The 26,651-nt window shown below is 26.7% G+C and overlaps 1 protein-coding gene across 2 annotated transcripts in view; it reads left to right on the top strand.

Annotated features, from left to right (window-relative positions):
* The window catches only part of LOC107445035 (WD repeat and FYVE domain containing 3 bchs), a 96,865-nt gene that overhangs the window by 2,588 nt on the left and 67,626 nt on the right, over positions 1 to 26,651 (top strand). The window contains exons 2-19 of one of the 2 annotated variants that reach the window (XM_043047239.2): positions 1,027 to 1,241; positions 2,078 to 2,201; positions 4,207 to 4,481; positions 5,914 to 6,106; positions 7,652 to 7,838; positions 9,530 to 9,690; positions 10,986 to 11,041; positions 12,212 to 12,358; positions 12,902 to 12,999; positions 13,949 to 14,124; positions 14,267 to 14,359; positions 16,538 to 16,731; positions 19,623 to 19,761; positions 20,796 to 20,896; positions 21,222 to 21,367; positions 22,855 to 22,944; positions 23,341 to 23,551; positions 25,444 to 25,658. In XM_043047239.2, the coding sequence (XP_042903173.1) occupies positions 1,041 to 1,241; positions 2,078 to 2,201; positions 4,207 to 4,481; positions 5,914 to 6,106; positions 7,652 to 7,838; positions 9,530 to 9,690; positions 10,986 to 11,041; positions 12,212 to 12,358; positions 12,902 to 12,999; positions 13,949 to 14,124; positions 14,267 to 14,359; positions 16,538 to 16,731; positions 19,623 to 19,761; positions 20,796 to 20,896; positions 21,222 to 21,367; positions 22,855 to 22,944; positions 23,341 to 23,551; positions 25,444 to 25,658 (2,807 nt within the window). In that variant the 5' untranslated portion in view covers positions 1,027 to 1,040. Of the gene's footprint in view, positions 1 to 1,026; positions 1,242 to 2,077; positions 2,202 to 4,206; positions 4,482 to 5,913; positions 6,107 to 7,651; positions 7,839 to 9,529; positions 9,691 to 10,982; positions 11,042 to 12,211; positions 12,359 to 12,901; positions 13,000 to 13,948; positions 14,125 to 14,266; positions 14,360 to 16,537; positions 16,732 to 19,622; positions 19,762 to 20,795; positions 20,897 to 21,221; positions 21,368 to 22,854; positions 22,945 to 23,340; positions 23,552 to 25,443; positions 25,659 to 26,651 lie in introns of both variants that reach the window. The other variant, XM_043047238.2, reaches the window with a different exon arrangement.

Below are 26,651 nucleotides of genomic sequence, written 5' to 3'. Positions count from 1 at the left end.
AGAATTAAAAATATTGTAGACAACTTTTATGAAGGGTAAAATTTGGCATAAATTTAAGCACAAATCACAATATTCTTAGAATATTTAACCTGTTCACATGTCGCCCCTTAAGCATAACATAAGCGGAGAATTACACCAGAAGTTTTTTTCCAGTTTTAAAAACCTTGTTATTGTTACCCATCAGTTAGTTAAGCATCCATACATTTGTTATGAATTAAAAATTTTTTGGTGTCACAAACTTTTATGTGTTAAGATAATTAGTCAAGGTGTTTTTTTTTTTCTTTTCTTTTAAAAAGAATATTAAAATAGCTTCAGAGTTATAATTTTTTTTTCTGTAAAATTTATTAAATCATTAAAGGTCAAAAGACAAAATTTTTTTTTGTGAAAGATAACATATCCATATAAAAAAAACATTCATTAAAAATGATTATTTTAATTAGTAAGAGGTTCATGATTAATATTTGACAAGATGTATGTGAAATAATGTTTAATATTGTTCCTCTGATTTTTCTTTCTTTTTTTTAAATTTAAAATAACTTTCTATGTTTGTGAAAAAGGGATATTCAGTAGTATAAAATTAAAACCATGTTATCAATTAATATGTTGTCGGGCAATTCCACATAGGGGCCACAAATTAAAACTTCTGAATACTGAGAAAATCTGTGTTTTTTTTACTCTAAATAAATTTTGTTTTTATATTTTATTATTAATTTGCGACTCTGAAATTTTTATATATTTTTTATGCTTTAAATATGAAATTTCAGCATTTTATTGTTGTTAAAGGGACTTAAAAAAATTCTGTGTTGAAATAGAATATATGCCTTAAATTTAAGATTGGAATGCCATTTTAATTTTCCTATCTAATTATTACAATCTCAATACATAAAATGTTTTTGTCTTAAAAATTTAGTTTCGGCATTTATTGAAATTTTTTTAAAGCTATTAAAGTAAATTATTTTTATCTAATAATTATATGTAAAATTTAATATTCCTTGGTGCTTACAGTTTTGTTATATATCATTTTAGACGAATGTGTAAAGATGAACATCATGCGGAAATTGCTTGTTGGGCATTCAAGGGGTGCTGCAATGGGTGAAGATCCACCTCAATCTTCTCAGCACACTGCACTTGGTCTCATGCATTTACATAAACTTTTCAGCGAGTTAGTGCATTCACCCCATCCTTTAAGTCAAACTGAACAAGAACAAAGGCTTTACAATATGCTTCCTTTATTTTGCAAGGTATTTTAAAAAGATTATTTTATCATCAAACCAATTTTTTTCATGATTTATTTTCTATAATACTTTCTTTTTATCCTTATAAAGTTTGAAATTCTTATACAGAAGGGGTGCACAATATGCAATTTAAATTTTTGTGAAGTTATAAATATTACCAATTAAACTGTTACTGTGATTTTGTTTTTTAAGGTTTTTACATTTTATATGACTAGTTTTATTTTTATGTAATAGTATATTCCTAATTAATTAAAACTTTGTTGCTAATATTTCTTTATTCCAAAATGATTCCACCATTTCTCAAATTCTATATTTCTGACCCGTTGGTCCATTTATTATATGTTATAAGTTTTAAAAAAAATTTATTGTCATATATTTTTCAATTTGTTATTTTTACCCTTATGATTTTGATGCACACAAAGTAGTCCTCGTGTTTAATTGTTAAATTGTTTCTTCCTGTTTAAATTGTTGTTTCTCCTGTTTAAATTGTTTCTTAGACACATTTTCTTAAATATTTTTATTTCGCATGTTTTTTGTCTTTTTTTTCTTTCCATTCTGCAATTTTTTACCCAAGTTTTGTAATAAAGCAATAAGCTAAAATTGTTGTGTATAATCTCTCCCAGAATTTTATTAACTTTAATTCATCATAATGCATAATTTTCTTTTAAATCTTCATTGTTCAGTTTTAAATATTTATTATAAACTCGTTATATTTGAACTCGTTAAAATAAAATTTTGTTTGCAAAATACATCTCTTGCTGTAATGCATTACATTTTTGCTGTTTTTCAATGTAAATTTTTTTTACATTTCTGCAAGATTTAAATGTGATTTACTCCTCTAGGTATTTGGTAACTGTCCCTCCTCCGACATGATAGAAAAATTTTCTGAAATATTATCTTTTTGTCAGCTAGTGTCTAGATTAATGGTATCTGAAATACGCCGCAGAGCATCAAATCAAAGTACAGGTAAATTCGTTATTTAATTTTACTCGTATCTTATAATCATATATTTTTGGCATAATTTCTGTTATTCATTTTTTTATCCTTTAGAGTTTAGACATAGATTTATGTTTCATAAATTAAAGATACTGAACATGCCTTTAAAATCTTTAAAATAGGTACTAAACTATAAATGTTAATTTGAATTTCATCCATACTTATCTCCTTTCTTTTACCTATTTGCCTTTTTAAAGACAAAATTCTGAAACTCCTTTTAATTTAAAGTGGAAATAAAGTTGATTTCAAGCAAGTTTAAATTAGTTAAGATTTTATCAAACAAAAATACCTTTAATATATTTCTAAAATATTTAATAAATTTCTAGAACTTAGAGAGGAAAGGCATTATATAACACTATATATATANNNNACACATAATAAAGTATATATATAAGTATATAAGCATAAGATTTATAAGGAAGGAGAATTCTGTTGTGCTGCATATGATAAAAAATTATTATACTTTTTACTATCGTACTGCCTGTTTTATCCTGTTGTCTAAGATAAGTGTTTTTAAACTTATAAGTGATAAAATCGGAACAGTTTGGAAAAAAAAAGAAATAATGTAATGTAAAGCTTTTATATATTTTGAAAAATTTAAAAGAAAATTGATGTGACATATTGTGGAATAAAATTTTGCTTAACATTATATTTGAAAATATTTATCAGTTCTTGCCTAATTAAAAACTTTTTTGATAAAAAAAAATGCTACAACCTATATCTGCTGAGTATATTTTATTAATGGTATATGTATCCAGTTGCAAATCTCTTTTTGAAGCTTAACGAAATTTATGGGTATTTTTCTATAAATATTGCTATTGTTCTTCTTTTACTTTAGTTGACAAATTACAGTTGAGCCTAATTGATTATTTGTTATAGGGCCATTTATTGTGAATGATAGATATGAGAAAGCAATAAGCGTAGGCTAACATAAAATACCAAATAATTACTTGAAATTGTATGAAAAGTAAAAAAAAAAAGCAATGTACTTGAAATTTAATAAATTTAAAGTATTAAAAATATTAAGTGGAAAAATATGTATGATGTAAAAGGAACATGAATACATTTATTTGAAATAGTTGGAAATTTTGGTTTAAGTACTCTTATTTTTTTACACTACAAGCAATACATTTTAGACATCAGTATCAGATGATGTTTATTTTCTGTAAATTCATATAAATACATGAAGTTTTTCATTGTTTTAATGACTTCAAAGTCTTCTATAAATGTTGTTTAAGTACTCTTATTTTTTTTACACTGCAAGCAATACATTTTAGACATTAGTATCAGAAGATGTTTATTTTCTGTAAATTCATATAAATGCATGAAGTATCTCATTGATTTTATGACTTCAAAATAGCTGAGCAAATTAATGACTGTTTTCTATAAATGTTGGCTCTGGTTGAGGATCTGTTTTGCAGTGTTCATCAGTATCACTTTGATCTTCTTTAGCTTTCTCAATCCTTTCTTGAACCGGCAATGCCATAAGTTTTAACATTTCCATCAAATGAGATAAAAACATCAAACATGATATTAAAGGCGTTTTCTCCGAGTTGTAACAAATGTTTGTTTTCTTCTTCATTAACATCAGGAATTACTGTTTTTCTTTTCATTCCGAAATAACTTTAATTTTTTTAACTTCAGTAAAATTTCTGAACAATAGATATGGAAATCTTCTAGTTTTAAAAACAATCTAAACTAGTTTTGGTAGTAAAAGCATTTGTGAAGGTATCATTAACAATCCATCATCATTAATGATCCCATCACAAATCCAGATGGTGCTGTAGTAAGATAAGGCCATTAAGAAAGCAATATAAAACATATGGGAAAATGAAAGAAGTGGGAATAATGGATTTTCTCTATCTGATAAATGACACATATTTTTTTTTATTTCTTTTTGAATTTCATTTTTATACCAAGTCATAGTTATGCTTTTTTAAGTTTTTAAAATTGTTGTCCATTTATATTTTTGCAGAAGCTGCTAGTTGTGCTATAGCAAAATTCTTAGAAATTTCCAGTACTGAAGAACTCAGCAATGGCTGGATGTTATTAACTGCTGTAAACTTGCTTGCTGCAGGCAATGCAGCTTTAGTGGACATAATGACAGCATCCTCTTTACCTTCTACTTTAGTGAAGTGCCTCTACCTCTTTTTTGATTTGCCCCCCATTGAAAACCCGGATGATATTGATCCTGATTGTGAATTTTCTCCCAAAGAGAGAAGGATATTACTGCAAAAAGTTTTTGTTCAGGTATTTTCATATAGAAATCTTTACAATCGTAACATTTTGTTGCTGACTTAAATAATTTATTTATTTTTCATTATTATTTAAAATTTGATTTCTCAGGAACTGTTCAACCAAATTAGCTCAAACTTTGCCATGCATTTTTACATATTTTAAAATGACGAAAAAACTGTATATCTTACAATTCAAAATATTTTTGACTGTTATTAAATATAATTAATATTTACTAAAAATTTTTTTTGCATCAAAATTATCTTTAGGTAAACTAATTTTATAAATGTGTGTAAAATTTTTTCAATTTGTTTAAAAAGTTCTCGAGATATGCAAAAAGTAAAATTAACATTTAGGGATCTCAACTTTGGATCGTTCTCCTGGCCAGACTAAGTGGACCCTATTTCCCAGATTACGGCTACCCCCTATATTTTTGGGATCAAAAACCTGAATCCATCTAAAAATTAGCTACTATGTTTCTCTGAAAGATTAGTAAGAGAATATACGTTTTTGTATCTAATTTTGTAACTTAAATCATCGGTTCCTTGTAATTAATTAGCATATTTGATTTCACTCCCTTGAACCATTAAGAATGAGTTCTAAAATGTGTCCAATCATTAGATCAAGAGTTATTTTGGGTGACCTTTTTTTTTTTGCAGACTGTATATGGTAGTTTAAAGCACTATTTGTTGTAAGAATTTTAATGAACAGCAGAAGAATGTATTTTTCAAGCATCCACAAATTGCGTTTTAGTATTGTATTTAGTTATTCATATTACTAGCTAATAGTTGTGTCAAGTTTAACTAGTTTTCTTAATAAATTTCCTATAATTGATTCAGAACTTAAAAGATTATAAAAAGTATAAAAATACTGTTCAAGTCAACAATGTAATATAGCATTTCAATATATTACCAGCTTTGTCAAAAAACACTTTTATAACTCATTATGGATATTCAGTAAAAAAAGAAAAAAATTGTTTTTGGATTATGTTTCATTTTAATTTGCTATACACTTATATACAATGGTGCCATGCAAGTATCATTTGTGTTGTAACTTTCTGAAATGGACAGTTTAAATTAATTTTTATTTTATTGAAAAAATAAAACAGAATGTTAATAATTATTACAATGGACATTTAAAAATTGGATTTATTGACTTTGCTGAATCTGTATTTTTATAAGTTAATGGTTTATACTCGGGACACTTTTTAAAATGTAGTCTTAGCTTTGCCTAATGAATTATAATCTTTTTTAAATTGTTAGCATTTTGGGGGCAAAGAAATGTAACGATTCGACACATAAAAGTTAGTGCTTAATTTTAAGAGAGTTGATGTTACTTCAAAGTGTCCTTGTTCAAATTTAAAAGAGTCTTGCCTTGTTATATAGTTTAAGTATAGAGTGGAAGCGTTAATTAGATATTTAACTAATTATTAATATTGTTCTTGCAGGTTTTGGTGCGACTTTGTAGCCACTCTGGCCCAGCAGAAGAATTGAGCCGAAAAGATGATCTCGCTCTTTTATTTAGTGCTATAACAAGTTGGTGTCCTGCTCATAATACTGTTTGGAGAAAGAGTGCAGCAGAGGTTCTCATGACTCTTTCTCGGCATGGCCTTTCCCACTCTGTTGTTAGCTATATCCACAGTATGTGGTTTTATTATAGTTTTACGTATTAAGTGTTGCATAAATAAAACTGTTGGCAAATTTTTTAAAAAAAATGAGAGTAATTTATTTGAATGAATTGCACTACCCTACAAAAAATTAATTTAAAAAAGTTTTTGATTTCGGAAGACAACAGAACTTAAACTATTCACTATTTAAAATGTTTATGTACACAAAACCTCTTCAAATGTTAACTTTCTATGTCTGCTTTGGACATCTTCCAATCTCCGCCTCTAGTTTTATTTTAGTGAAAGAATATCTGCATTAAAAATATATCACCATCACCAGTCCTTTTAAAGGAAAAAGATTTCTCAAAAATATATCATCGCCTCCATTTCTCTCTAAACGAAAGAATACTTCAATTAAAAATTTATCTCCATTACCAACTCTATCTACGTCAAAGAATATTTCCATTAAAACTGTATATCAATCACCAGTTTTCCTTGTGTGAAAGAATACCTCAATTTAAAAAATAGCTTATGTGTTGTGATTTCATATTTACCAGTCAAATAAAGGAGTTTTTTAATTTATTTTTTACAAGATACTTAAATTTTTTTTTTTCATTTTGTGTCCATATTAAATTTTATTAACACGCACCATTTATAAAATAATTAGGGTTCCATACAACATGATCTGCGACCTTTCCTTTACCTCTTTTGTATAATGGAGAATAAATTTTTTTATTTAATTTCATTAAAACTTATGCTTTTTTTTCTTAATTTTTCTTTACATGTTTTATTGCAGATATTTTGAACTCTTTGAATGAACTAGAGTAAAACGCAATCAATATTCTGTTACTTTTAAGTGTGGCATTTTTTTTTTGATAAAGCTGAATTGAAAAAGCTTTCTAGAATTCTAATATTTAGTTAATTTTTGTCCTTTTTTTCTCGAAATATGTTTTGCGCTATTTAAGTCGTTTGCGTCATTTCTTTTTTTGACTTCCCTTGTTGTTTGTGTAATTAAAATTTTTTTCTTGTTAATTTTTGTTTACTATGTGTAATGGCTAAGAAAAATCTAATTTGTACATTAAAAGAACTAGCACACATTAATTGTATTTGCTGAAAAATATCTTGTGTGAATGACAAAAATTTTGACTAAAATTAAATCCTAAATTAATCGAAATGTTATGAACATGACACTATTGAAACTTTTATTGAGTGTCTTGTTATTAAAGTTATTTACATAATTCAATTTTTCCTCATACCTTTTGAAAAACAAAATTGATGGCACATATTCAGCAATATTCACAAAAACCAATTCAGGCTGTTATTATTCCAATTTTATTTTTTTTCTTTAAATCTTTTTAAAAGTGAATTATATGCTTTCAAAAGTCAGTTTAGTTTACTTGGATAAAAAAATATAAATATATTGCTTTTCAACTTGTAGCTTTAGTCAAATGCAAAATTTTAAAGATCCTTTTTTTACTGCCAAAAAATTTATCATGCATTTTAATTTACTTACAAAATTTTAAATAAATTTGAATTAAGAAATTCAACGAATAAATCAAAAACTTTTTCTGCATTCCAGATAAAGCTTGCATAGCACTCTGCATTGAAAACATGCAAAGAGTTCAAGAGTTATCCCCCCTTGAAATCGTTGAAATGTTTGTCACTGTGTTTTGTTTCCTGAAAGACTCTAGTGAAGTGTCACAGATGATTTTGGATGACTTTCGAACTTGCCAGGGATACATTTTTCTCTCAGAGTTTCTTCTTAGGTAAGAAAAATTATCAAATACAGGGTTTATCCAAAAAGTAATGTAACTGATATTACTATGAAGTGAATACATGTAACACCCTTCTCAGGCTAGTTGGGATTAATGAAAGGGGGAGTCAGTTTACACCTATGCTTTCACAAAATTATTTGGGACCATCTGGAGAGTAAGGACTATCATTCAGGTAAAACTCATACTAGAGGAGTCGCAATGCAGCTCTCCAAGTTTTTTGAGAAAATCAACCAGTTTTCAGTAAAATAATTTTTTTTTTCATAATTGAGAGAATGCTATATTGTGGGAGAAATACTTAATGGAAAATTCTGTTTTTCCTACATTAGTAATTTAAAATGAGTAAAAAAAGTAAGCTCAAGGATACCTAGAGTAAATTGTAATGTTTCAAATTCTTAAGCATTTCTTTCAAACTATCGAAATGCAAACAAATTATGGCAGGAGGGATGTAATCCTGACATAATTTGTTTGCATATTAATAGTTTGAAAAAAAAAATCAGCATTTGAAACTTTATGGTTTTCTATTAGTTTAACCTAAGTAACTTTTTCTTTTAAATTACCAATGGCGGAGAAACGAAATTTGTCATAAAATGTTTCTCCGGCAGTATAGTGTCCACTTATGAGGGCATTTTTGGATAATTGTTTATCATATTGCCAAGTCTAAGTTGCCAGTCTGGTCAAGGCATTTTCATGGTGCGTAGCGTTTTTAAAAGTGCTTAAAGATGCTTATTTTTGACTTTCGTTTTTTAAGAGCACTTAAAGGTGCTTTTTTCATGTGGTGTTTTTAAAAAGTGCTTAATTTTCCCTTTTCGAAAGTAAGATTTTTTTCTTTACCTTTTCGATTTTCACTGCGTATTATACGAAAGTGTGGTTTTCACATTGTTCTATTCAATGTTTTCGCAATTAATTCAACCACAATCCATTTCAGCGTACCGTCTGTCTGTAACATAAGGTAAGGCCAATCATGTTGCATGTTTGATGAAATACTTGGGAGTCAGCATATGTGTGTACTGAGCTGGGTTCTGTGAGATTCTTGCACTCTCATATGCAACCCTGTTGCATTTTTGCAAGATATTTTCAATTTCTGGCTTCACTTTCCAACCTCTAAAATAGTACCGAAAAATCTCTCAATCATTTTATAATGGCTAATATAATCAAGAAAAAAGTTCTCTGTCAGAAACTAGTTATTTTATCATGATCATGTAAAGTCTTTGAAAATTATTTTGCATTTTGTTAATGCCTATAGTGCTTAAAAAAGTACTTTAAAGGTGCTTATTTTTTGTTGAAAGATTTGGCTATGCACCCTGCGTTTTTTTGAGGCCAGCAGTAAAGCTTTCACTGGAAGACCATCAATGATCTTCACTGACAAAAAAGGTGAGGCGTGTGTTTGAACTCTCAATCTCCGACCATGTTTTGAGTGTTTTTTTTAAAGGCACTGACATTCAACTTCCTAAAAGTTAAGTCATGCAGTTCTGATGTTGCTCCCCCTCGCTTGTGTACACGCTTTAAAACTTCATAAATGGACATTGTTATAGGCAAAGCTTAATTTAAAGCATTTTAATGTGTTTTTCCAATCAATAAATATTTTTTAAATGAATCAGTGACATTACTTTCAATTTGTTACTATATCTGTATTTTTTTAATGAGTTTGGCAGTTCGAATAATTTTTTATGTTTCTGCATTAGGCTAGAACAGAACACTTCTGAAGAAGCTTGTGAAGCCCTCCGTAATATAGTGCTGCTTATCGCTTCCCTCACTTCTTGTGGCTATATTGAGCTAAAACCTAGCCAGGCTAGTACTGGTTCCCTTTTCACATTGCCTGGCTTCCAGATCCCTCATTCAACAGGTAATATTAGTTTGAGCTGTTGATTGCTAATTTTCTCATCAGTATTTAATCTCGATCACTTTATTTTAAATTGCTCAAAATTAATTAAATTTCCATCTAGGGTGTCTGGATTGAAGTTTTTTATAAGGGTATTTTAAATACGATGGAAACAGTCAAATAAGCATAGATTGAAATGGCATAGGATTAAAAAAAATATGCATGTGAATTAGTTTTAAAAGATGCATTCTAAGATGCCAAATGAGAGTTTCCAACTTTTCCCCTTAGAGTGAAATGGGGGTGGGGGCAATTTCAAAATATTAAATTGGAATTTTTAATTTTTTGTTTCAGTTTAAAATTTGTCAAAAAAAGGGGACCTCAATTTGACTTACTGGGTTTTGTTTTTTGGTAGCATTGGAATTACAAATGATAAAGCAATTTGAAATGTTACTCTCTCAAGAAATTTAAGTTAGTTACTAGAAATAGATGCATTTGATATTTTTAAAAATCTATCTTAGGATTTCAAACTTAGTGTCCTCTAGCTTTAGAGGTGAGGTGAAAGGCGAGATGAGGGGTTGAGTTTTATTGAATGCATGTTTTAAAAATATATCCACATTTAGATGATTGATCCAATGCATATTTTTTTGAGAAATTTGACTTTTTCCACGTTTTTGGGACCCCTCTTATAAGAATTGCTTTGTTACAACCTATCAGTAAGTATTTACAAGAACATAATAGCAATAATCTTTAGATTGTAGTTATTATATTAATGTAAGTTTATGTTCTCTGTTGGTGGTCTGAGAACAAGATCTGTAAGATTTTATTTTTCTGAGCCTGATATTATTTTATATTTATGCCAGTTCAAGACCAAAGTTTACTCTCATTACTCAATTTTTGAGTGACTTAGTTAGAAGATAATCATTTAAATCCCATACCATCATTTGAAGAGCGAAAAGATAAATCGAAATAAAATAATTTTTATACTTACGAGCCTAATCTCATCTGAAGACTACTTATGACTATCACGCCTGACCTGTAACTCTTTTTTTAAAATTTTATTTCAATCATATTAACTTGAAGTATTAAAGATATAGTTTTGAGAAATATTCTTTGTATTTCACTTTTGGAGCAAATTTCTTGATAACTATATGTATCATTTAGGTATTTACTTATTGTTCCGGTTTTACATTTGTTTTGTAACATTTAATTATGCTTTTTTTTCTTTTGTTGCAAAGTGAAACAATAAGTCTGTTGTTTTCAGGGATTTCCATTGTCAGTTTAATTTATTTAGTAAAATAAATTGAATTTTTCTTCAGCAGGTGCCAGTGTAAGAAATCTTCAAGCATTCCAAGTGATACAATCAGTGTTTATGAAGGTAATTTTCTTTGGATGTTAAATGAATCAATATTTATCATATTATTCATTATCACATTATTCATAATCATTGTGTTTAATGTCGTTTAACAATCAGTTACTCTGTTTGGAACCTTCAGTGGTTGTTAATGGTGTGTCTTGTTATATTACCTATATTAACACTCAGTGCAATATTGCCTGCTTTTCTTAGCATTTAAATCTGGTGGTTTTCCTGCTTCAAAATTTCTGTTCCTTCCATGTAATTCTGTGATAAAGTAGCTTACAGTTGGAAAGATTCAGTACAATTTTACCATTAGTTGAAATCTTTGGAGATTTAAAACAAATTATATAGGTAATCATCAATACACTTCAAAGCTACTATGAGTTAGAAATGAATAGAAAGATATTGCTTACATAACCCAAAATAGCAAAAATATTGGTGAAATGTCAATAGTATTTTTTTTCCTACTAGAAAATTTATGCTCACAACAGTTTTTTAATATTTTTTTCTTTGAATTAACAGTCAAATTGTTTACCACTGAAGTTCTGCTGTATTAGTATTTCATATTTTGTTTTTATATTTATTATAAAGAAAGTAAAACATTTATAAAAAAATCTGTTTAAATAATGACAAAAAGAAATTGAGCACAAGTAATGGCACAAAGCTGAGAATATAGATATTGTATTTTATTCACAGGTAACATAAAGTGTACGCTATCTTCATTAACTGTTTAGTCATTCATTGTTAAATTGAATAATAGTAAAGCGAAAGCTGTATTTATATTTTATAACTGTGCTATAATTTTAACACCTTTTTGTTTATTTGGATTCAGATAATATAAATTAAATGTTTTTATTTTTATTATTTTATTTACTATTTTAGAAAAAAATTATGGTATTTTATTAATTGGTTTATGATATGTTCTAAATGAGTATGCTTCAATTCAAATTTCTGATTGGCATTCATGTTATGCTACATTTTCATTATATTTTTTTAAGATAAATTTAATTATTGCAAAAAAAAATTGAGCAATTGTGACTAAATATTTTTGAAATACATGAAATGAAACTGATTTTTTTAAGGATATTTCAAAATTGAATTATAAAGCGTTTAGAAATTTATATTTTAAATTATTTTATTAGAATATATCTTAAACTTGTTAATCTCTAGATGATATAAATATTTTTTCAGGCTCAGACTCCTTACTTATGTAGCTTGCTTCTGGACGCTGTGAGCACTGTATATCATTCTGACAAAGCTAATTATTTCATTCTAGAAAGTCAACATACTCTCTCTCAATTTTCAGAAAAAATTCATACTAAACCAACTGAAATTCAGGTATGCAGATTTATATTCTAAAATATTTAAGATAAATTTGCATACTACATATTGTGTCTTGAAAATTTTTTTTATTCTTAATTTTTTTTAAAAAAAGGTCTGGATGTAAGATAAACTTAAAATACTGATTGCAATAGTTATATGTAGTTTTAAATTCTTAAATTTCTTGGTTTACATTTATACATTTATAAATTTAACGTTTTTCAATATGAAACATAAAATTAATCTTATCAAAGTATGAGATACTATTAGTAAGGTTTTAAATAAATAATTATCGATTCAAGATGTTAAAAAACTAATTAAATAAGGAATAATGGACAAATGATATTTTTGGTCCATTTGTTTACCTAATTTTGTGGGCTAACTAACTTAATTTTAAAATTTAATGCTGGGAAAATATATGCTTTTATAGTTGTGATATAAAAAAATTACAAGTTTATTTTTCAGTACTATGGAATTTGTTCTTATATTGTTAGATTTATATTTTACCATTATTTTTGTTTTAAATTATAATATTTTAAATTAAAGTATTTTATTTTTCAGGAAAAGTTTTTCAAGTTACTAGAATTTATAATATTTGACTTGAATTTTGTGCCTTGTAAAGAATTTATCAGCTTAAGTATCCTGTTAAAAACTCAAAAGTAAGTTGAATTTATTTTTAATTAATTATTTTTATTTAACTGGTGTAAAATACATATTTAATATAATCAAAATAATAAGAATTGACATTAAGTATAGTAAACATATATTTAATTTAATTTATTATAAATTTATTGTAATCATGTTCTGTTTGCATTTTATGGTATAAAACTTCTTGAACTGCATGAAATTAAAATGTTTTCAAAGTTATATAAACTCTAAAATTTATTGCATTTATTTAATAAATGAAATAAGGTTATAAACACTAAAACTTATTTCATTTATTTACATATTTTTAAATATATATATTGTAATCATATTCAATTGTGGTTAATGTAAATCAAATCTGTTTTTTACCCTCCTTAAATTTGCTTTAAAATTTGTAGAGGAAATCTACTATTAATTTAGTGAAAAGGATAAATATGGAAGCTATTAAGTCAGTGAGGGAAATGTTTTGTGAATAAAGAGAATGGGAACGAAGTTTAAACTCCTGTAGTTTTTCCATGCTTATTTGTGCAGGTAGTGGTTTGGCAATGCCATGCGATAATACAGGAAATGATTTGTTGTCCAATCTAGACTATATATCTTTAGGATTCTGTACCATTTCATCTAGTTAACTGTTATGTATTTTTATTGTAATCGTTGAGCCAGGTATCGTAAGTCCATGATCTGTGATGCCGTAGCTAGCTCTATGTAAGAACTCTTTATAATAGTATCACTTTTCAAAGGTTCTCTTTTCTAGAAAATAAATTTTTAAAACTATTTTTAATATTTTTTAGAGCTTAAAATTTCTATAAGCAGGTGATATTTGTAACTTTAAAAAATATATATATTTAGCTAATATCAAATAATATCTAAATTTGACATACCTAACCCACAAATTCTTTTCTTAAAGATTTAATATATTTAAAATTTTAAATTATTAATTTTGCAATATATTATCAATTTCAGCTCCACAACCTGTAGTATGTTGTGTTTAAAAAGCCTCTTGAATATATTACATTCCAATTCTATGTTTAAAGATGTCTACAGAGAAGTTGGCCTTTTAGAAGTTTTAGTTACATGTTTGCATAGGTATGCAGCAATATTAAAAGAAGCATTCCCAGATGCATCAGATGAGCAACCAGGTTCGTTTGCAAATTTTTGATTATTGATTTTTTTGGGTCCTAATACTGCAACATAATGCAATCTTTAATTATGTACCAAAATTTTTTATTTTAATAATTCTTCAACATCCTCTCTCTTTTTCTTTAAAAAAAAATTCTTTAGCTAATTGGGAAATTCCTGAAGAACAATTGACTTTAGGATCACTTGTCATGGAGGCCTTAACTGCACTGCTGAATTCAAACTCAGGCAATGCTAGTAAGTTAAAAACTGTTGTACCTTGTTACACTAACGAATACTTTTATTAACCAAATTTGTTTATTTTTATTAGTATCTTATCAAAAAGAAATATGGTTATTCTAAGAAAAGATTTGTCTTTTAAAGATTGATGATATATTTAGTAATAACATGGAAACAAAATTTAAAAACTTCCACTTTGTGTCAACTTAATTTAATAACTTTTCCAATACAGTTAAAAGTCCAGTATCAGGAACAGTCAAAACTTCGGCAAGTTCCTAGAATAGATTTTTCCAGGTAATAACTCTTTCAGTTAAACAAAGATCAAAACATATGTTGGTCAATGAAAAATAAATGTTAATTAATGTCAATTATGCAACAACATTTTGATATAAATTACATGGTGATTAATTAGCTAAAGAATGATTAATATGATAAAATAAAAGTCACTATTAAAATATACGCTAAAAAATGAAAAAGCAAGCTGATAATAAGTTAAATTTTCTTGCCTGAATTAAATACAGAACTTACTTTTTTGTTCTCATTTGGTGTAAAGAATTAGCAGGTCAGATTTCTATTATAAAACAAGTTACAAATTGAAAGAAAAATCTATCCTATTTTTTAAAATGGAAAAAAAAAATACTTAACTAAGGAATGGAACAGAGTTGTTTAATTAAAACATTTGTAATTTGAATCGAAACCCCAGTCATCTGTAGCAGAAATCCTCTAGCTAGGCAGTGGATACTGCAGATTTATTAAAGTAACTGCAGACTTTTTTCATCTCAGATTTGAAAACCCAGCCTAAAATGTAACTGAGAGTTGAATGTAAAAACGGATCATTTTTAGCTCCAAGACTTTACTCAATTTCTGGTTCAGGTTCTTAACAAAATTTGTTTGGCAATCTGCAGATATGTAATTAAAGAAAAGTTATGATTTTCAAAAATCCCTAATACTGATCTTCGATTAAAAGAATTTTGAAAATTAAACATGTCGTTTTTTAAATTTCATGTTCGAATTTTTTAACAAAAATAACATATTTTTAACAAATTTTTTTATCTGTAATTTTTATACATATTATATGTGCTAATTTTGCTGTACATGTGTTAGGTTAAGTCTAATTTTTAAAATAGTAGTCTCTGACTGACTGTGTTTGGCTCACAGATAGGTTTGAATTTATTATGATTGAGCTGCTTTTTGATACAGAAAATTCTGCTACTGGGACCAAAACTAAGTCTGTCTGACGACTATTATTAATATTCAGTTTCATTATTATTCATAGTTTGTTCCTTAAGCTGCTCGTGTCTTTCTGACAACTCTTTTAAGTGAATTCATTAAGGAAATATAAGTGCGTAGCGTCCGGAAATCCAGCTTAAAAAAATAAAAAATTTCTTTACATAAGATTTGATGATCACGTGTATTAAAAAGAAGAAAAAAATGGAAATATTTTTCAGAGTATTGGCAATGTATCTGGAATTGGTGACTTTGAACAGTAAACACGAAATGCTGATTTTGTATTGTTTCAAGTTAGGTTGAGTCATAGATGACAAAGGTATGACTACAATAATAGTTAAAGCCAGTAAAATAAAATTTATTTTGTTGCTGAACATGATTAAACGGTGTTAATTTTTAATACTAAAATATTTTTTTTTAAATAAAAGGGAAAAAAATGTATTAAATCTATTTACGTTTTCTTAAATTATTTATTTATATATACGGGGTAGCAGCAACCCCACAGCATGGCTACAGACACTGCAGTCTATCAAAAAAACACTTATTTAATGTTCATTTTTCTGGTTATTGTCTGCAAAGAAGTACATATGAAGGTACGGTAATGAATTTCATTTTAAGAAACTTTAAACAGGCACAAATCAGACATCATAAATTACAATTCTGTTCATTTCTTCCTTTAAAATGAAAAGGTTTTATTTTAACGCTATCATCTGCAAAATTAACTCTTTCAGATTAATTTTTTTAATTTATAATCTTAAATTTTTGCAATATAAATTTCTGCCTGACTTAGTTGAAGTCGCACACAAATTTTTTAAATTTTTTAAGGGTGTGCGTCCTATTGACCCGGTAAATTCTACTACTGGGCTTTTATATTTCGTTATGGTATCTGATTTTTAAAATTTAAAATTAAGTGCGCTCAGTTTTATAATAAAAAAAAATTATGTATTTACTTATAATTTGTAATTGTAGGTGTTTTTAGAGAAAGTGGAGGAGCACGATGTGCTCACAACATGGTTCCTTATCATATATGTCGTCAAGCAGCTTTAGGAATTGTACAGCAACTTGTTTTAAGTAATGGTGGTGATGATGATATGGGCACTCTTTTAGGCCTAATGCATACAGCTCCTGTTCTTGCCCTGGACTTAAAAACTCATATTTTGAAGGTGAGTTCAAGATGATTCTTGATTTAATATAAATCCTGTTACTGTCTCAAAAGATATTATATTTGTATTATCAAATTTTTTTTACAATTGAGCAAAAGTATATATTGGCTTCCTTCCTGAAATTTATTACAAATAAATTTTAATTTTATAAGCAAGTTTTAAAATTTAAAAATTCAATGATTATTCAACCATTATTATTTAGTATACTATTTTCCTAACTTTTTATTGATTTAAATTTTTTCTCTTTGAATTATACTTTTTCCATAAATCTTTCAGTAGTAGTAGGTTACAAAAAAAAAAGTCTAGTCAAAATAAAGAGCCAGAAAATTTTTAAGAAGAAGGTTGAAAATAACATTTTTGAAGAAAAAAAAAATTGTGATTTAATGGGGAAAGATATATTTAAATTTTTAATCTTTATTTAACTGTGCAACATTCATTTATTTTCCCAAGTCATTAAATTTTGTCAATCTTAGTGGATAAAGGTACTAGGATAATTTTTCAGTGTTTTTCTAATGGAAAAAGCTTCTAAGTACTTTTGGCAATAAACAGTCAACATCGGTCTTACAATTTTAGGCAGTATACTTGAATGCCAATTGTAGGAATGCTATGACAGGAACAGTTCAAATGAAGTTTAAATATTTATAGATTTCGAAAATTAGAAGCTTGTAGATTGCAAAAAAAGGTCAAGGCATAGTATTTATTTCCTCACAAACAAAAAATAGCAATAAGTTTTGAAGCTAATTTACTCAAGTTCACTAAAATGCCTCTTAAAATCTTCATCAATATGGCTTTTCAATTTTTTTTTTGCAAACTAATATAACTTTATTGGGAACAAAAACAAACACATAAATACAAAGAATATATATTCTTCGTCAAGAGGAAAATTTTGTCCAGGCGACAAAGAAAAGCAATACAATAAATTTTATTTAGAAATTTTTTTAAAAAAATAGATATATTAAGAAAAAGGAGGGGGGGGGGAATTACAATCATGAATTATTTTGCTNTATTACAATCATAAATTATTTTGCTCATCATAAGACATCATATATTGTTGAACACTGTAATAATAGAAAAAAAAATACATGAAACTATTTAAAAAAAATGACAAAGGTAACATAAGAAATTCATTTGGATTGGCACAAGACTGGTATAAAAAATCAAATGCTTCCTTTAAAGTGAAAAATAGCGGTCTAAATCGTCAATGTTCATCATAAATTGAAATAAAGCATGCTTAAAAGAAGAATATATTTGGATGTTTTGCAACTGAAATGGTAATTTATTATATAATTTAGGTGCTAAGTAAAAAAACTGTTTTCGTGAAATTTCTTTTGTAAAGAAGGGAATCTCATACATTTCAGTTGGTCTCCTTTCAGACACATTAGTTTTTAATTTGCATATTAATTTATTGTTGTGTAAATAGAGTAAAATACGAAAAAATACATTATGGCGAAATGGTAATAGGTTAATTCTTGTATATATATTGGTAGTAGTTACACTTGAATTATTTATATTTAGAGAATTAATAATCTTGAAGCATTTATTCTGAACTGAGATTAAAGGAAGTAAATTAGTTTTATATTCACCGCCATATATTATTGCACCATAATTAATTAAAGAATAAAACCAGGAGTAATAGAGTGTTTTCACAAAATTAAAATGAATTTTATTCTTAAGATGATAAAATTTATCTAAAATAAAACGCAATTTTTTAACTAAATTGTTAATATGTGTTTTCTGTTTCAAATTAGAATCGATATATATAGTCCTAAATATTTGATATTATTTACAGATTGTAGAATATAGCATTGACAATTTTCATTAGTACTTTTACAGGTGAGAGATTGAAATTTTAAATTTAAGTTGAATTCTGATTTTCTTAAACAGAAATAAATATATTTAGTTTTATTTAGATTTAAATTTAAGTCATTCACTGTAAACCATTTTGAAATTATGCGTAAATCAGATTCAATTTGAAAAGTTAGTTGATTTAAATCAGTGCAAGATTACAAAATTACGGAATCATCAGCATATGTTATTATCTTACCAAAAAGTTAGAGTTGACAAAAGTCATTGATGAATATAATAAACAATAAGGGTCCTAGAATAGATCCTTGAGAAACACCACGGTTTGAAAAAATATAATTACTAAAATTACTTCGGATTTTAACTCTATGTTCTCTGTTTGAAAGATATGAAATAAACCAATTTAAAATAATTCCTCTAAAACCAGCAAATTCTAATTTTTTGATTAAAAGATTGTGATTGACATTATCAAAAGCTTTTGATATATCATGAAATATAGCTACTGTTATCTTATTTTCAGCATTGCTATTATGAATAAATTTTGAAAATTCCAAAAGAGCTTTTTCTGTACTTTTGCCTTTAATAAACCCATGTTGATTTTCAGAGAAGAAATTTGTATATTTTAAATAATTGTACATTTTATCAGCTAGAGCTTTTTTAATGATTTTGGAAAAAACAGGCTGTATTGAAATTGGTCTATAGTTTGATAAGCAATTTTTATCGCCAGTTTTAAGAATAGGAGTTATGGTTGCTCTTTTTAAAGAAGTTGGAAAAATGTTTTATTAAAACAAAATTTTGAAGTGCTTAAATTATATTTTTCGAAAGAAAATTATTTAAATATTGAATTATAAATTTATAAAAAAAAATGCTGTTGTAGACTAAAAGTGTTATATTATTTATAATACTGCTGGTTATTGGAAAAGTAATTAATTATCAAGTTTGGTGTTGAACTTAAAAATAGAAGAAGAAAAAGATCTTGAACTCAAAATTTAAAATAAAGTCTTGTATTTCTTTGTATGTGTGGTATAAAGTTTCATAAAATGTAATTATATGCATTTTATTTTAATCTTCATATTTTGTTATTTTAGTCTCTGTTGTATGTGTTAAGGGAGAGTCATAGAACTAGGACAGTTTTTCGTAAAGTTGGTGGATTTGTTTATGTGATGTCAGTTTTAGTTTCAATGGAAGGTTGTCTAGCAGATCCTCCCAAACCACCCTGGAATACTGGTATGTATTTTTTCAAGCAATTCGTACCAAGTCCATAAATTCAATTTGTTGATAAGTGAATATTAGATAAATCAATAAATATTAAATCATAATTTATATATTTTTGGGAAAAGTGTAGTTCATATATTTTAGAAAAAGTTAAAATGTTTTTATATTTCTATAGGAAGATTTTTTTTTGCGCTATAAAAATGATTTAATTACTTCTTTAGTGATAAAATTTTATTCTTTTTTTTTAAAATTCGAGTGAATGTCTTCAACTTCATTAAATTTACTGAGTATTCTCACAAATAATGAAATCGTTAAATAATTTTATAAACATTTTATTATAGATTTCTAATGAAATTTGCTACTGAAATTAAGTGATTGAGCCTTTAAAACAGTTAGATTACCTTCCATCTGTTGTTTGTCTTCTAAAAAGCAGTTTTTCTCTTTGTGGATAAAAATGAAACTGTTGTGTATTGAGAAAATTTTTTTAAAAAAACTTTCAGGAATGTGAAAGGCTTGGTCGCTTAAAAAGTACATGATTGTTTCAACTGTTTTAAAGTATTTAGCTTCAATGCTTAAAGTTGTTTTCAATGTTTAAAGTTGTTTTTACGTTTCTTTAAACTGTGTATCAATTTATTATGGGGTTAAATTTATTAGAATGTTTAAAATTAACATTCACTTTCACTAATAAATGGTGGGGGGAAAAGGAAATTGAGTATCAATATGAAGTAATATATATTTATGTATTTTTTATTATGATAACAAATGGTTAAAAACTCTACTAAGTTCACTGAACTTTTTAAAATCTTAAAACTAGACAATAAAATAGTTTAATCTTTGTAGATTGTTACAACTCTTTATATAAAAAAACATTGCATAACCGTGTAAGTTATGCATAATTTTACCTAATAAACTTAATTATTAAAAGAGTTGACCCAAACTTTCTGCATAAATATTTACATTGATATTTATGTATAAATTTTTAATGTACATAAATTTATAGTAATAGTATAAATAATATTTAATATACATAAATTTGTACATTTCAGTTGAAAAAAAAGAAATCCTTATTCTACTTCGTACCTTATTTCATACCTTAGCTATGGCAATGAGGTATGAACCTGCCAATGCAAGATTTTTTGCTTCTGAAGTAAGTGTAATAGTTTTATCAAAATTATTATCTATTATTCTGAAGAAAAAAAGACTAAAATTGATTTATCTGTATTAAACTTTTATCTCTTACATATTTTGCATTATTATGAATACTTGTCATGTAGACTATGTTTTATAATATTGTTTTTTGCATAATATACAGTTTATATTAATTTTTTAGTGTAATGTTTTTTAATTTCTTAGGGTATAAGCTTATTACATATTTAATCCAATTAAAAAAATGTGAAAAATCTTGTATATGTTAAGTAATGAGCATGCCTTTTCATTAGTTATTGTTAAACAATGAGCTTTTCTTTTTTCAGATCTGTCACACCAGTCTGACCGATACTGTTCGATTGTTGGGATGCTTTAGCAATAATGTTACATTGGATGATAATAGTGAGAAAATATGCAATTTACCCGATGACCATGTCTTTCATTTAATTTTTTCCATGGCTAAAGATACAAAGTATGTTCTAAAAATTTTATATATCAAATTTTTCTTTAGAAGTTTTCTTTTTATTGTTTATTTGATGCATTTAGATTGAATGATAAAATGGGAAATGCAATATATCTGACTTTTGAAGCTCAAAATATTCAAATATATTTAAATAAATGTAATTCTAATTAATTTCAGACATTGAGAATTAAATCGAAATAAGTATTGAAATTGAGGCAGTAAAGAAATCATATGCATGCAGGAGCCTGTGCAGGCCGAATTTATTACCGCTTAGCGGTACCTTCACAAATTCAACTTTAGGAAAAACGGTAGTTTCACAAATTCAACTTTAGGAAAAATAGTAGTTTCACGAAATACTTTTTCTTAAAATTTTATTTCTATATCCCTTAAGAAACGATAAATCCATATTTTTGTGTTGATTTTTTAATATAATTTTTAATTTTTCACAAATTATGTCTAAATTTTCACAAAATAGGTACCTTTCAGAAAAACCTAGACAGATCCCTGGCATACTTGCTCTATACTAATTGTTTCAATATTTTCTACTGTATGAGTGCCTACAACACCTTAAGACATTCCTTAAGCTGTTCTGGCAACAAAAAAAAAAAAAAAAAAAAAAAAAAAAAAAAAAAGNACTCTGTCTCAAAAAAAAACAAAAAAAAAAAGTTTTTCCCCTTATTTCTTGAGAAAGTTATCTGTTGAGGAAAAATGTTTATAGCATTTTGCACAAATGTGAAATGATGATTTTTAAATTACTAAGTTCTATAATCAGGGCCACATTTACTACCGTTTAGCGGTACTTTCACAAATTCAACTTTAGGAAAAACGGTAGTTTTACAAAATACTTTTTCTTAAATTTTTACTTTTGTATTCCATAAGAAACGATAAATCCATATTTTTGTATTGATTTTTTAATATAATTTTTAATTTTCACAAATTATGTCTAAATTTTCGCAAAATAGGTACCTCCAAGAAAAACCTAGACAGACCCCTGATAATATAAATATTAAAATGAAAACAATCTGTATGACAATCATTTCTGTTTGTTTCAATCAATAACTTTTATTTATATATCTGTCTTTGAAATAAATATTTTTTTCATGCCTCAAATAATAACATTGAAGTTTTAAAAATATTTAAAAGTTTTATAATGTTTATTTTAGCTTTTAATTTTAATTTTTATAGTTCATAGTGACATTCTAAAAATTAAGATTGAAGTAGTTTATAAAAAAAGGATAAGTTTTTATTCATTTATTGTTATTTGTATCTTGGTGTTCACAAGACTGAATGAATTAATTCGAGTAAGTTAAAAGGAGTAGGTGATTGGCTATCTAGGTTTATCAAACTTGACTCTGTATGTTAAGCATGTTAAATGTTTTTGTTGGTAAATTTTATTACACTTTGTTTAATTGTTTGTATAAAATCATTCATTATTTGTTCCCAACTAATCCTTTGTATACAAAAAAAATTTAAGCAATTTGTTTAATTTTTTTTAGGATTGCTGTATCTAGTGTGCCAACTCCTTTGATTTCATCTTGTCTAATATTTAGGCTATTGTATGACACTGCAACAGATGCTTTTGATAAGTATGTAACTCATTTTGACTTTTATAATTTAATCAGTCAAGTACTATATTTTCTTTAACATTTCAGTTATACTGTTACTGAAAATCCCTTAGTGCAATTCATTTTCATTCGATTTTAAAAGTCTGACAATGAGATTCTTTTAAGAACTAAGATTTTTCTTAAATTAGTTACTGTAAAGGTGTGGTGTTTTTCAATGGTAGATAATTTAATTATAAATTTTATTTCACAAAATTATGTTAAATACAAAACATGTATGTAAATGGATATCTTTATATCGATTTTTTGCACATATGTTTTTCACTTTGTTTCCCATTCATTTCTGCTGTAACATGTTATTTCAAAATGCTGTGCACCCCTAGTCTGTGTGATTAATAAAGCTGTTATGATATTTTTCAGACCTAACATACCAGCTCCTCTACATCGTGCTCATTCTGAGACTGACACACATAATTTAACTGAAACTACCCAAGTGAGCTCACCTAACAAAAGGTCTGCTTTTACTATGAATTTCACTCCTCCAACTCCCGATGCCATGATTGTTCATCCAGGTGTAGTGGTCTCAATGCATCATTTATTGCCATCTGTGCGAAATCACACAAAACCACAGGTAAATTCTCCTCTATCTTGATTCATTTTAAGAATTAAATTTTGCTCCAATAATTAGTGCACATTTTGGAATAATCAGAGATGCTGGTGCTCTGGAAAAAATCCGGATTTTTCGCTAACCGCAATCCAGAAATTTCTGGAAATCCAAGGTCAAGAAATCATTGATCACATTTATGTGTGAAAATTCTTGTATATTTTATTTAAAAATATGAGAACTAGAATTTATACTTGGCATCTCTTTCATTTGTAAATATTTTTTCTGGCAGTATAATAAATGTGATTAGAGATAAAAGTAAACTTACACATAATTATTAATTTAAATTATGCTGCATATAATTTATTTAGAATTTTATGTTATGAAAATATCAATGATTTCAATTTATAAAGACATACATTTTTTGAAATGCGTCATTAATGATTGTACTCAAGAAATTTTCAGGATTTTTGAGTTGGGCTCACAATCACCCTTGAATATGTAGAAGAACTTTATTATTCTTAAGAAAAGGCACTGCATATTTTATAATCTAATAAAAATTAACTTTTTTTTAATAGGAAGTTAACTGTCTAAGAATCTATTAAATTGAGTTCATTAAATATATATATATATATTTTTTTGCTTTTGTTAGCAATTGCTTTTTTTTTTTACATACATATTTTTGGCATAACTTCATGTTTAAGTAATTGTACTGTGTAGCTTTAGAAACTGATTTCTTTTTATTGTAGTGATGCCATAAAAAGTTATTATTGTGTACTTGTTATTATGATTTGTTTAATGGTTTTTATATAAGCAAATGTCCATGCCTTTAACACTCTCAATAAAAGTCGCTCTTTTCTGCATATAAATATTTATACTTATTTGTTTCTTTGGAGATTTTAACAAATCCCACAAAAATCAACACATATTAAATGCTTTGTTATACAAAATATGGTAAGGAAATTTTAAGTGCATTGCTGAAAAAATTGCTGTTGAAAGTGTTAAGATTATTTAAAGAAGAAAATTAAATTTATGAAGCCTTTTTTTTTTCTACAGTGTGTTTGCAAAATTCATGCAAGAAATAATTTTGGTTTTCAATAAAACATTTTAAAATTTATGTTTTTCATTGATTTATGAAACTTACAGTTTTAGGTTATGTGTGGAATAGCATGATAGGTAAATGTCCTTGGCAGTTTTGTTGGCATATACATGCTCCAAAATTTTCTATGACCTTTTTTATATAATAATTGCTAAATCTCATTAATACGATGTTAAATTTTTTCCTTTGAGAAACAAGGGTTACGGGCTTGTTGGCATAAGCAGCAGACTTTAAATTGTATGATCTAAAAGGATAGCCAATTTTGATAACTAAAACAGAAAAATACATGATCAGAGAATGACGATGCTGAAGATATTGCCCAGCAATGAAAATGGGGTGTTCTTTTAGTGCAAGATTTTAATTAATTTACCCTGATCTATCAACAGACCTGCTGGCCTTTTTTATTATTAACAACACGGTTACGGGCTTGTTGGCATAAGCAGCAGACTTTAAATTGTATGATCTAAAGGGATAGCTAATTTTGATAACTAAAACAGAAAAATACATGATCAGAGAATGACAATGCTAAAGATATTGCCCAGCAATGAAAATAGGGTGTTCATTTAGTGCAAGATTTCTATTAATTTACCCTGATCTATCAACAGACCTGCTGGCCTTTTTTAATTGCACAATTGAAATCTCATTTGTAATTTTGAGATGCCTTTTATTTTTGAACTTGGCTCACAAATAAAATTTTAAATGTTTCTCATCCATTGAAAAGGCTTTTGAAATACCATGCTATTTTTTCTTAATGATTGTTTGCATAACTTAGAATTTCATTGTTTGTCATTCTGATAATATATATTATTTTCCCCTTCAGATGGCGCTGACTCTTCAGTGTTACCTGACTGAAGTGTTGCGCTCCCTTGTGAGGTCTGAGAGGAACCAACAAGTAATGTGTGAATCAGGGCTTCCAGGCGAATTACTCGTCCACTGTCACATTGCGTTGGAAAATGAATCTCACTCACTTCATCCTCCTTTACAGTACATATTTGAACGTCTCTCTGCACAATCTTTAGAACCAAAAGATCTCAGGTAATCATTTGACATTTAAATTTTTTTTATTAAAGCTGTATAATTAGGACTATTCACTGTATGGATTCAAATTTTTTAAAATTTATTAAAGTAAATATAAATACTGTATATTTTTCTCTTCTTTATAATGTCAATGAAATTAATGACAAAACTAAGTTCAAATGTTCATTATATTGAGTAATTATCACTATTATATATAACATTGGACGTTTTAATGGTGAAATTATATTTGCCAATTTGTATTTACTTTTTGCTAATATGCATAAATATTGTTTTGTTTAAGTGAATAGTTGTGATTTTTGAGTTTTTAACTATTTAAACTTAATATTACAAGGTCTAGATATTTTTTTTACTCTGTATATCATACTTAGTTAGATGTATACTGTATATTATCTAATCTAATCTATACCTAATGAATATTTATTCGTCTAATGATTAACAAAATTGCATTATAGACTGAAAATCTACTTGGTCACTTTTATAATAAATTTTTTTTATAAATATAGTTTGAAAAATTCCATTGTACTTAATATTTTAATAGGGGTATTAGTATTATTTCATTTTTTAACTCATTTAATTTTTATTTTATTTTAATAAAAATATTTAATTCATGATGTTATATTAAAATAAACAACACTAGTTTGACAACCCATCATCACATTAAATTTGTCAAAAAAGGTGCTATGTTTACTTTCATAAGTATGTTTTTAAATAAACTGTTTAACCCACTGACGGTTCTGCACGTAAAAAGTCGCATTTTAACCTGCAGTCTTCTCTGCATTGCAAAACCGGTTTTCTCATGTTAACTGATAGGGGAACTGTGTGTAGGGGAGAAACATTCTCCCAATTTTGCCCATTTCCTAAACCGCCAGTGGGTTAAAATTAGGGTATTAAAAAAAATTAAATAGTATATTATAATAATTCAGAATTCACAAATGCAAGATTCAATTCAATTACTTATAAATATTATCTCATAGAAAATTCTCTATAGCT

This window comes from Parasteatoda tepidariorum, chromosome 9 (genome assembly GCF_043381705.1).
Source record: "Parasteatoda tepidariorum isolate YZ-2023 chromosome 9, CAS_Ptep_4.0, whole genome shotgun sequence".
Taxonomy (NCBI): domain Eukaryota; kingdom Metazoa; phylum Arthropoda; class Arachnida; order Araneae; family Theridiidae; genus Parasteatoda; species Parasteatoda tepidariorum.
Note: the sequence above shows the minus strand (reverse complement) of the source record. Positions and strands in the feature narration are given on the sequence as shown.